The 12,342-nt window shown below is 50.9% G+C and overlaps 1 protein-coding gene across 2 annotated transcripts in view; it reads right to left on the bottom strand.

Annotated features, from left to right (window-relative positions):
• Window positions 1-12,342, bottom strand: part of LOC146829747 (H-2 class I histocompatibility antigen, Q10 alpha chain-like) — a 260,886-nt gene that overhangs the window by 202,987 nt on the left and 45,557 nt on the right. For both annotated transcript variants that reach the window (XM_085608470.1, XM_085608471.1), the window contains exons 2-3: window positions 11,349-11,618; window positions 8,938-9,210 (exon numbers count right to left, since the gene is read on the bottom strand). In XM_085608470.1, the coding sequence (XP_085464596.1) occupies window positions 8,938-9,210; window positions 11,349-11,618 (543 nt within the window). The remainder of the gene's footprint in view (window positions 1-8,937; window positions 9,211-11,348; window positions 11,619-12,342) is intronic.

Here is a 12,342-nt window from a genome sequence, read left to right as displayed (position 1 = left end):
AAATTGGGGAAAGCCAAATTTTATTAAAACCAAGCAATATGTTCCAAGACAATCTGAAGGAGCTGCCAACCAAGGAATGTGTTTCAGATGTGGGAATAAAAACCATTTTGCTTCTTATCCTGGTTGCCCAGCATTGAAAAGAGAGTGTAAAATCTGCAATAGGATTGGACATTTTAGCAATATGTGTAGAGACAGGCGTGCACAATTCCAAAAGCAGGTTCCAGTGTCAACAATTTCAGAAGAAGATGACACCTGTATTAACACAGTTCAAGAGCATGGTTTTGTTGTATCTATAATGGGTGTTGTTCCAAAGCACATTAGTCCCCCTAAATGTACTTTTCAGGTTTGTCAGGTAGACATTTTGCTCATGGTAGATTCAGGTTCCCCGTGGACCATCATATCTCATGAATATTACATGTCATTATTGGTTAATGCTTTGCCGTTAGACACGTTGGAAGAGCCAGACATTGTTGCTGAGAGTTTTTGTGGTACAAGGATTGACATGATTGGTTTTTTTTCTGTTTCCTTACATTTCAAACACAGAGTGGCAAATGTCAAATTATATATTTCAAAAAAAGGGGTAAATGTTTTGGGATGGTTGGATCAATGGAAATTTGGTATCATACTGAATGCAAGATCTATAGAGCCAGTTTCCTTATGTGAGGATCATCTCATGAATTCTGTGTCAGCTGTTGAGAAAAGTAGAGTAGAAGAAACAAATGTTGTTGTTAAGGATCAGGAAAGCAAACTTATCAGTTGTTTTGGGAAGGTTTTTATGGATAAGTTGGGAAAGCTTAAGAATTTCTCACACAGAATAGTACTTAAAAGTAACAATATTCCTGTTGTGCAAAAACTTAGAAATGTACCCATCAATATCAGGGATGAGCTAAAGGAAATGTTAGATGAATTACTTAGAGAGGGCATCATTGAACCCATAGAGTCATCTGAGTGGGTTTCTCCCATAGTTTTGGTGCGGAAACCTGATAAAAAGCTGAGAGTATGTGTGGACTTGAGAGCGTTAAATGCTAATATTATTGTGGACTGCCACCCTTTACCAAACATTAATGAGATGGTATCATTTTTGCATGGTGCTAAAATATTTTCTACCCTCGATCTCAGATCAGCATATCACCAAATCGAACTTTCAGAAGATTCTAGGAAATACACTGCATTTATCACTCCACAAGGTTTATTTCAGTACACTCGCATGCCTTTTGGTTTGGCGTCCGCAGCTTCCGTATTTCAAAGAATCATGTTCCAAATTTTCAGGGATATTGATTCCTATGTCAAGTGTTTTCAAGACGATATTTTGGTCTTTTCTAAAAGTACACAGGAGCATCAAACTCATTTGCAAGAAGTGTGTAAAAGACTGGAACAAAATGGAGTGACTCTTAAAGCACATAAATGCAAGTTATTCAAGGAATCTGTAGAATATTTGGGACATACGCTTTCAGGGGAGGGTGTGGTGCCAAAGAAATCTAATGTTGAAGCCATATCCAAAGCCCCGTCCCCAGAGAATAGAGATCAATTACTCTCTTTCGCAGGGATGTGTGAGTATTACAGTAAGTTTGTTGTTAATTTTGCCACTAAGATGGAACCTTTGAGGAGACTTTTGAGGCAAGGTGTGAAGTATGAGTGGGGTGAGTCTGAACAACGATCATTTGAAGAGATCAAACATGATATTGTCAATGCACCCACACTCAAACCCTTTCGCATCAAATCTGAATGTGTCATCACGGTGGATGCAAGTCTTTACGGTTTAGGGGCGGTGTTGTCACAGAGAGAGAGTAAGGAGGAATGGAATGTGGCATTTGCGTCAAGGACTCTTAATGAGTGTGAACGTAAATATTCCGTTATTGAGAGGGAGTTGTTGGCTGGTGTTTGGGCTATTGAGCATTTCAGGTTATATGTATGGGGTTCTAAGTTTGTTTTAAGAACGGATCATAAGCCACTAGTAAACATCTTATCGGTTGGTGGAGGATGGAATTCCACGGCCAGAATTGCCAGACTCATGTCAAAGTTACAAGAGTACAATTTCAGTACGGTATATGTTCCAGGCAAGAAGAATGTTACTGCTGATTGTTTGTCACGTTTACCGTGTAAACAGAGTGAAATCAATTCTGTATGTGAGTTTGATGTGGTTAAGACTATTGGTGATGTACTTCAAGGGGATTTTCAAGATATTTCTGAAATCTGTTGGAAGGATTGTGAGCAGAAGGATGCTAAATGGTCATTGCTTAAGGACTACATCAAACATGGTTGGCCAAGAAAGGATAGAATTAGTCCAGAGCTCATACCATTTTTTAGAGTCATAGAGGAATTGGAATTGGATGGTGATTTTATCTTTAAATCAGGGAAGTGTATTCCACCAGAAGGTATGTATGAAGTGATTTTGGCAATTGCTCATAAGACACACCCGGGCATTTCGTCAATGAAGCGTTTAATTAGATTGTTTTTCTGGTGGCCAGGCATTGACAGATTTATTGATAAGACAGTCAGGGAGTGTTCTGAATGTGTTTCTAGTGAAAGGTCACTTAAGGTTTATACTCCACCGCTTAAGGTTGTAAAATGGCCGTCTGTACCGTGGAAGAAAATAGCTTTTGATATTTCAGGCCCTTTCCACATTCTTCCAGAAAGTGCACGTTATGCTTTAGTGATAGTCGATTATCACTCAAAGTGGCCTGAAGTGAAATTTGTCCCGAAGGCTACCACTAGTGCTGTCATTGGATTTTTCAAAGATGTTTTTGCCAGAGAGGGGTGTCCTTCATGTTTGATTACTGATAATGGAGTTCAGTTAACTTCAGGAGAAATGGATGAGTTTTTAAAAAAGTGCAATATCACTCATAGATTTGTTTCTTTATATGAACCACATGAGAATGGACAGGTAGAACGTTTTAATAGAGTTCTGAAGGGTTTTGTCATGGAAGCGGTTAAGTTTGGAACAGATTGGATTAGTGCTTTGAGGGAACGTTTATGGACTTATAGAATTACACCACATTCCACTACTGAAGTTAGTCCATTTAAACTTTTTAAAGGAAGAGATCCGGCTTCATTTGTTTTACCTTGGTGGTTAAAAGAAAAGTCTCATTATTTTGATTCTGATAAAGAGAATTTGGAAGTGGTTGCTAGACGTGTGGAAGCTAAACAGAGTGTGACAAAAAGGCGGTATGATGAGAAGTGGAAAGCAAGGCCTCATGAATTTCATGAGGGAGATTGGGTGAGGATATTAAAGCAGGGTTTAATTTGTAAAGGTGACAATAAGTTTGGTGATCCTATTCAAATTAAAAAAGTTTTTGAGAACAGTGTTATGACACAGGATGGCAAAATCTGGAATGTGGGAAAGTTGGCGAAATGCATGAAACCTAGTGTTTCTAAAGATTGTTCATTCAACAAGAGTGATAATCACAACAAGGATGATTCTGTGGCTCACAGAGTCAAAGACTATAAAAGAGTAATTAGATTACCCGGAAGATTTGCAAACTATGTGTAATGGTTGTTGTTGTATTATCATGTGTTGTTATGCTGTTTTCATTCTTTTGTTTAATAAGGGAGATATGTTACATGCTGTATTATTAGGTGTATGTATCTTTAAGCCAGGTTCTGTGTCGCATGCCACAGCATGCGACATGTTATGTTTTCAGTAGGGTTCTACATTCTAGTCAGAGAGCTGGGTTTGGAAGAATAACTGTTAGAGCAGATCTGTTAGTTATCTTTTGTTGCTGGATGGATTTTGAATGTGCTGCCAATAAACTACAATTATTAATCATACTACTTTTGAAGAATTATCTTTTCAACAGCATTTACCACAAGGTTATAATGCACTTAAGAGTATATGGTATGGCTGTATCACAGAACAGCCATATATATGGAAGTATTTCCGAAAGCTGCAGAGGGGCTCAGCTCATGCGTGGGTACCCTCTCACACAAAACCAAGCACTCTGCCTTCAGAATTGTCAAGGCCTGCCATAGGAGTGACTTATAGGTTTATATGTGTCTGTATATATAGGTGGATATGGGTAGCCTATACGACTGTAAGGGGTGCAAGCACCACCTTACCCAGGCTGCAGTAGCAGACTTGTGGTGTCATTTTTGGAGTGCTTCCCAGGGGTGGCATAATACATGTTTCAGCCCCTGGTAGGCCTCTGAGGTACCTATGCCCTGGGTACATAGTATACCATATACTAGGGGCTTATAAGGCACTCCGGAATCCAATTAGAGATGTACCTAATGTACATGGAAACCATTTTAGAGAGGAAGCAGCTAGGCTGGGGTCCTGATTAGCAGGGCCACAGCCAGACTAAGATCGAATAACAGTGAAACACCAGCATAAAGTGGGGGTGCCCATGTGAAGCAGATCCTACTCTCCTACAGGCACCTGATTGCAGAAGCCGAGGGCACCCCCAGTCAATGAGCCTCAGGAGTCTGGCAACAAAAAAAGAAAAGGGGGGGGGGGGGGGTTTACTGCAACAGAAACCCACTTTCTCACACAAGGCAGAAGTGTTGAGTCTCCTATAAGGGTCCTCGATGGCTCGGTGTATTGCGCACAAGGCAGAAGGTGTGGAGGCTCCTGTAAGGATCCTCTATGGCTCGGTGTATTGCGCACAAGGCAGAAGGTGTGGAGTCTCCTATAAGGGTCCTTGATGGCTCGGTGTATTGCGCACAAGGCAGAAGGTGTGGAGTCTCCTATAAGGGTCCTCTATGGCTGGGTGTATTGCGCACAAGGCAGAAGGTGTGGAGTCTCCTATAAGGGTCCTCGATGGCTCGGTGTATTGCGCACAAGGCAGAAGGTGTGGAGGCTCCTGTAAGGATCCTCTATGGCTCGGTGTATTGCGCACAAGGCAGAAGGTGTGGAGTCTCCTATAAGGGTCCTCGATGGCTCGGTGTATTGCGCACAAGGCAGAAGGTGTGGAGTCTCCTATAAGGATCCTCTATGGCTGGGTGTATTGCGCACAAGGCAGAAGGTGTGCAGTCTCCTATAAGGGTCCTCGATGGCTTGGTGTATTGCGCACAAGGCAGAAGGTGTGGAGTCTCCTATAACGGTCCTCGATGGCTCGGTGTATTACGCACAAGGCAGAAGGTGTGGAGTCTCCTATAAGGGTCCTCGATGGCTCGGTGTATTGCGCACAAGGCAGAAGGTGTTGAGGCTCCTGTAAGGATCCTCTATGGCTCGGTGTATTGCGCACAAGGCAGAAGGTGTGGAGTCTCCTATAAGGGTCCTCGATGGCTCGGTGTATTGCGCACAAGGCAGAAGGTGTGGAGTCTCCTATAAGGGTCCTCGATGGCTCGGTGTATTGCACACAAGACAGAAGTGTTGAGTCTCCTATAAGGGTCCTCGATGGCTCGGTGTATTGTGCAAAAGGCAGAAGGTGTTGAGGCTCCTGTAAGGGTCCTCTATGGCTGGGTGTATTGCGCACAAGGCATAAGGTGTTCAGTCTCTACGCCTGTGCACGAGGGAGGAAATGTTCTGCACTATCGGAAAGTTCCTCATTTGATAGTTGTATCTGATGTAGTCACATGGACCCTCCTGGATGTCCCTCCATGTGACTGAATACCAGTGTCTAATCTCCCTCACCCAGTGGGCGGCTTCATTAATAAATGTTTCCTCTATTTCCAATATCTGTTTCCGTGGAGTTTTGTGACCCCCACCACATACACCACATTATTAACAGAGGCAAGGGCATTTTCTAGAGAATTCATTCAGGCGAACAGTTTGTTGCTGGTCTATCCTAAGAACAGACATGGAGCGACAGGGACAGCCGAGATCTGCCATATCTCCTGTGTGACCCACGATGTTTGAAGTATCAGACCTACAGTTACTACTGAGATGTATATCTAGAATTGGCTCTGATATAGGGTCTTGCTGGGGCAGAGATGGAAACTCCAAGGTATAGTCGACTATTCTACCTGTTAAATGTTGTCTCAATGTGGGTAGACATTCGACTGCCCTTTAGTTTAGAGTGGGGTCGATTGGGATAAAGTGGAGAGGGGGTTGAGTAGAATGGGGAGACTTGAGTGGGGTAATTTGGATTGGGGTAGAGTAGAGTGGGTAGGATGGAGTGGGGTAGAGGGGAGTGGGGTAGAGTGGAGTGGAGTGAGGTAGACTGGCTAGGGTGGAGTAGATTGGGGTGGGGTAGGTTAGATTTTAGTAGAGTGGAGTGGGGTACAATCGGGTGGAGTGGGGTAGATTGGAGTCGGGTAGAATTGGGTAGAGTGGGATAGAATTGGGTAGATTGGAGTGGAATCGGGAAGAGTGGGGTAGAATCGGGTAGAGTGGGATAGATTGCGGTGAGGTGGGGTAGATTGGAGTGGAGTGGGGTAGAATCTGGTAGTGGAGTGGGGTAGAGTGGAGTTGGGCAGATTGGGGTGGGGTAGAGTGCGGTGGAGTGGGGTAGATTGGGGTGGAGTGGGGTAGAATTGGGTAGAGTGGGGTAGAATTGGGTAGAGTGGAGTAGAATTGGGTAGAGTGGAGTAGAATTGGGCAGTGTGGGGTGGGGTAGATTGGGGTGGAGTGGGGTAGATTGCGGTAGAGTGGGGTAGAATCGGGTAGAGTGGAGTGGGGCAGAATCGAGTAGAGTGGGGCAGAATCGAGTGGAGTGGGGCAGAATCGAGTGGAGTGGGGTAGACTGGGGTGGAGTGGGGTAGAGTGGAGTTGGGTAGTATCAGGTAGAGTGGAGTGGGGTAGAGTGAGGTAGATTGGGGTAGATTGCAGTAGAGGGGAGTGGGGTAGATTGGGGTGGAGTGGGGTAGAATCGGGTAGAGTGGAGTAGGATTGAGTAGAGTGTGGTGGTGTAGATTGGGTGGATTGCGGTAGAGTGGAGGGGTAGATAGGGGTAGAGTGGGGTGGAGTAGATTGGGGTAGAGTGGAGTAGAGTAGGAAGGATGGAGTGAGGTAGAGTGGAGTGGGGTAGATTGCAGTAGAGTGGGGTAGGGTAGAGTACAGTGAGGTGTAGTGGGGGAGATCGGGGTGGAATGGGGTAGAGTGGAGTGGGGTAGAGTCAGGTGGAGTGGGGTAGATCGGGGTAGAGTGGAGCTGGGTAGATTCAGGTGGGGTAGAGTGGGGTGTAGTGAGGTAGATTGCGGTAGAGTGGAGTGGGGTAGATTATATAGTAGAGTGGAGTGGGAAGGATGGAGTGAGGTAGAGTGGGTAGGATGGAGTTGGATGGAGGGGGTAGTATGGAGTGGGGTAGATTGGGGTGGAGTGGGGTAGATTGGGGTGGAGTGGAGTGGGAAGAATGGAGTGATATAGGCTGGGTAGGATGGAGTGGGGTAGATAGGGGTGGAGTGGGGTAGATTGCGGAGAGGTGGGGTAGATTGGAGTGGAGTGGGGTAGAATCTGGTAGAGTGGAGTGGGGTAGATTATATAGTAGAGTGGAGTGGGAAGGATGGAGTGAGGTAGAGTGAGTAGGATGGAGGGGGTAGTATGGAGTGGGGTAGATTGGGGTGGAGTGGGGTAGATTGGAGTGGAGTGGGAAGAATGGAGTGATATAGGCTGGGTAGGATGGAGTGGGGTAGATAGGGGTGGAGTGGGGTAGATTGCGGTGAGGTGGGGTAGAGTGGAGTGGGGTAGAATCTGGTAGAGTGGAGTGGGGTAGATTATATAGTAGAGTGGAGTGGGAAGGATGGAGTGAGGTAGATAGGGGTGGAGTGGGGTAGGTAGGGGTGGAGTGGGGTAGATAGGGGTGGAGTGGGGTAGATAGGGGTGGAGTGGGGTAGATAGGGGTGGAGTGGGGTAGATAGGGGTGGAGTGGGGTAGATTGGGGTGGAGTGGGGTAGATAGGGGTGGAGTGGGGTAGATAGGGGTGGAGTGGGGTAGATAGATTGAAGATTTAAAAGTAGGCTGCAGCAATTTTCAGTCAACAATAAAAACTTCAAGATGACTCGGGTGATTAATGCTGCTGCTGATTGAGGTGGGACTCTTGTCTAGTGTTAGTTTTGACTGAACATGAAGTAGCTCAGAGGGTTAATGTGCCTGCTGCAAAGAACCGTGCGAGTGAACTACGAGTAGCACTAAAAGAAGGTGAAATACTTGTGAGAGAGGAGGGTACTGATGGTGAGGGGTAAGTTGGAAATTCGTGGAGAAGGTGGTCATAGGGTTGGGGGGGTAAAAACGACTGTCTCACCAGACGGCCCCAGCGCTAAAGCCGTCCCTGGTGTGGAACATGGAACAAAGTCAAAGGTAGAAAAACAATTTTCACCCACTTCCAACCCCCACCATGACGTATTAGAGAGCAAGGAAAGAGTGCGGGGGGTCAGAGCACGGACCTCATACAGAGGCCCCACAGGCACGCTTTACCTCCCACACACAACAGTGCGCCCCCCTCCATTCAACGGTCAGGGGAGGGGGGGGGGGTGCAGACCAGACTTTGCAGGGGCACAAAAGAAACCCCAATCCCCTCAGTGTAACGCTGCCCCCCCCCCTCCCGAGCTGTGCCATACAGCACTGCCAGTGCCCGTGCACAGAGGAGTCAGTGCCTGGTGGGGGCAGTAAGCGCTATATAAACCCCCATAACCCACCTCTCTGCACTGCCAGTGCCCGTGCACAGAGGAGTCAGTGCCAGGTGGGGGCAGTAAGCGCTATATAAATTCCCATAACCCTCCTCTCTGCACTGCCAGTGCCCGTGCACAGGGAGGAGACAGTGCCTGGTGGGGGGCAGTAAGCGCTATATAAACTCCCATAACCCTCCTCTCTGCACTGCCAGTGCCTGTGCGCAGAGAGGAGTCAGTGCCTGGTGGGGGCAGTAAGCGCTATATAAACTCCCATAACCCACCTCTCTGCACTGCCAGTGCCTGTGCACAGAGAGGAGTCAGTGCCTGGTGGGGGGCAGTAAGCGCTATGTAAACTCCCATAACCCACCTCTCTGCACTGCCAGTGCCCGTGCACAGAGGAGTCAGTGCCTGGTGGGGGCAGTAAGCGCTATATAAACCCCCATAACCCACCTGTCTGCAGCCTCTCCGCCCCGAGCTTCAGGTATTTCTTCAGGTACTCGATGCACTCCCCCTCCAGGTAGTCCTTCCTTCGCTGGGCGTTGATCCTCTCCGAGTTCCATCGCTCCTGTGTGATCCTGGCCGCGTCCATGGCCGCCGTCCAGGTCAGTCTGTCCTTGTCGAGGCTGAGGAAGTCGTGTCCCTCGAAGGCGTATTGAAGGAACCCCCCCAGGGAGCCGTCGTCCTGGAGCTCACAGCCGTACATGTACTGGACCACGTGGAGACCTGAGGGGGGAGAGGAGAGTGAGGGGCTGAGGAGAGAGAGGTCTGACACCTGCAGGCACAGAGAGCGAGGAAACACAGCCCCCCCCCCCCACCTCCCCCCCCCCCCCCCGCCCTCCTCCCAGAGCTCACAGCCGTACATGAGCTGGAACAGGTGGAGACCTGAGGGGGAGAGGAGAGTGAGGGGCTGAGGAGAGAGAGCTCTGACACCTGCAGGCACAGAGAGCGAGGAGACACAGCCCACCCCCCTCACGCACACCCCCAGAGCCCCCATTCCCTTCCCCCGCCCTCCTCCCGGAGCTCACAGCCGGCCATGGACTGGAACTCCTGGAGACCTGAGGAGAATGAGGGGCTGAGGGGCTGACACCCGCAGGCTGAGGGGAGACACAACCCCCCACACGTGAGCCCCCAGAACTCCTCCCTCCCCCTCACATCCACTGGATAATGTGCAGACCTGAGGGGGGGGGGGGGAGAGCGAGGGGCTGAGGAGAGAGAGGTCTGACACCTGCAGGCACAGAGGAGTAAACACCCCCCCCCCCCCCTCACGCACGCCCCCAGAGCCCCCATTCCCTTCCCCCTCCCTCCTCACGGAAGTCACAGCCTTACATGAACTGGATGTGGAAACCTGAGGGAGAGAGAGGAGAGTGAGAGGAACAGACACCCCCCCCCCCCACAACCCCCCCCCCCGCCCTCCTCACGGAGCTCACAGCCGGCCATGGACTGGAACACATGGAGACCTGAGGGAGAGAGAGGAGAGCGAGAGGAACAGACACCTGCAGGCACAAAGAGCGAGGAACCCCCCCCCCCCCCAAAACCCCCTCCCCCCCGCCCTCCTCCCGGAGTTCACAGCCGGCCATGGACTGGAACACATGGAGACCTGAGGGGGAGAGGAGAGTGAGGGGCTGAGGGGCTGACACCCGCAGGCAGAGGCTGAGGGGAGACACAACCCCCCCCCTCACGTGAGGCCCCAGAACCGCCCCCCCTGCTCACAGCCTTACAACCACTGGATAATGTGCAGACCTGAGGGAGAAGGGGGGGGGGAGGGGAGCGAGGGGCTGAGGAGAGAGAGGTCTGACACCTGCAGGCACAGAGAGAGGAAACACCCCCCACACGCGCCCCCAGAGCCCCCACCCTCTTTCCACAGCGGGGGAGACAGACTGTGCCTGAGGGGGAGCAGGTGCGGAGACCAGAGGTGAAATGAAAGGGGGGGCAGAGAGATGGTCAGATGTCTCCAGGCAGGGGGGGGGGCATAACCCCCCCTCCGCTTCACCAGGAGCTGCCAAACACCACCTAGAATTGGGGGGGGGGCAGTGTGAGGGTGCGACACCTCTAGCCATAGTCAGGGGAGCCCCCGCACCCCCACTGAACCATCCATAGAGGGGTGAGGGGCTGAGGGGGGCAGTGTGAGGGGGCGAGGGTGTGGCACCTCAAGCCAGAGTCAGGGGAGTCCCTGCACCCCCATTGAACCATCCATAGAGGGGTGAGGGGCTGAGGGGGGGCAGTGTGAGGGGGCGAGGGTGTGGCACCTCAAGCCAGAGTCAGGGGAGTCCCTGCACCCCCATTGAACCATCCATAGAGGGGTGAGGGGCTGAGGGGGGGCAGTGTGAGGGGGCGAGGGTGCCAGGCAGACTGACTGTAGACAAGAATCCCCCCACCAATGAGGGGGGGGGGGCACAGGAAGAGTGAGATCTGAAGGAGGCATCACAGATTGTCACAGTAGGAGCGAGGAACAGAGACCCTCGGATCCCCCCCCCCCACATAAACACCAATCACAGCTTCTGTGCTTGAAAACATTCTACATGATGGCCCCTGTCACCCCCTTCCCCGTCACTCACCCCCCAAACACTGCCCCCCCTCTAACCCCCTCTTCCTGAGTCTCCACCTCCCAAACACTGCCCCCCCCCTCTAACCCCCTCTTCCTGGGTCTCCATCTCCCAAACACTGCCCCCCCCTCTGACCTCTCACCCCCTCTTCCTGGGTCTCCACCCTTCAAGTAAAGCTCAATGCAGAGCCATACATCGCGTGCAGCTCGGCCCCCTCCCCCCCTGTCCTTCTTCCAACCCCCTGTAACTCTTCACATGTTCCTCACCCTCCCGCCGCCCCCCCTGTAGTTGTTGCCCCCCCCCGCTGGTTTCACTCACCCCTGGTCTGGTTGACTCGGTCCATCACGGTCCTCACATCAGCCTTGGACACCTGCTCGCTCCCTCGGCTGATCTCCGTCTCCCTCTCCCAGTACTGGGGGTCCTCGGCGGTGATCCTCTCCATCCAGGGGGCCCGGGGCCCCACCCTGCGGCTCTCACTGCTGTAACTGGAGATGGGGACATCATCCACATACCCCACATAAGAGAACTGGGGGACCCCGGGGAGGGGCCCCGAGAGGGTGGACTCAAAGTACCGGAGGGAGTGCGAGCCTGGGGGGAAGAGAGGGACAGGGGGGTCAGAGAGGAGCGCGCACCCCCACATGAAACACCCCCCTCCGCCCCCACACACAATGACCCCCCCACGCTCCACCCCGTCCACAGTGCATGTGACTCTTATAAAGAAACAGAGGGGGCGGGGGAGGAGGAGAAGTAACCCTGAAGGGGGCGAGAGAGGGTCAGACAGGACGGGGGAGGGGTCTACGACGCAGCAACAAATGATTAACCCCCCACACCCCATTCATGATCCCAGAAACACTGAGTCTCTGGTGGGTGAGGGGGGGAGAAAACAACACTCACTGGGCTGCATTGAAGGCGCCCCCACCCCCATCTTGTCTCCGTCCTGCCCACCAGAGCGCCCCCCCTCACCTTCTTTAACAGGGGGGGAGGGGTGTTAGCTCTCGAGGATTTGACAGTTGGAGGCGGTAATGACACTGCAGGGATATATTTACATAACCACACCCCATCAACGTAGAACCACGCCCCTTCAACAAACGAACTACGCCCCTTCAACAAACGAACCACACCCCTCAACCACCTAACCACGCCCCTTAAACGATAGAACACCGGATAGAACCACGCCCCTTCAATGATAGGACCACGCCCCTTCAACCATATAACCACGCCCCTTCAACCACATAACCACGCCCTTTCAACCATATAATCACGCCCCTCAATCTTATAGCCATGGTGGTGGACATAGATGTATGATACAACG

The sequence above is a fragment of the Triturus cristatus genome, chromosome 5_2, assembly GCF_964204655.1.
Source record: "Triturus cristatus chromosome 5_2, aTriCri1.1, whole genome shotgun sequence".
Taxonomy (NCBI): domain Eukaryota; kingdom Metazoa; phylum Chordata; class Amphibia; order Caudata; family Salamandridae; genus Triturus; species Triturus cristatus.
The sequence above is the reverse complement of the archived record's forward strand: the minus strand, read 5'-3'. Positions and strand labels throughout refer to the sequence as shown.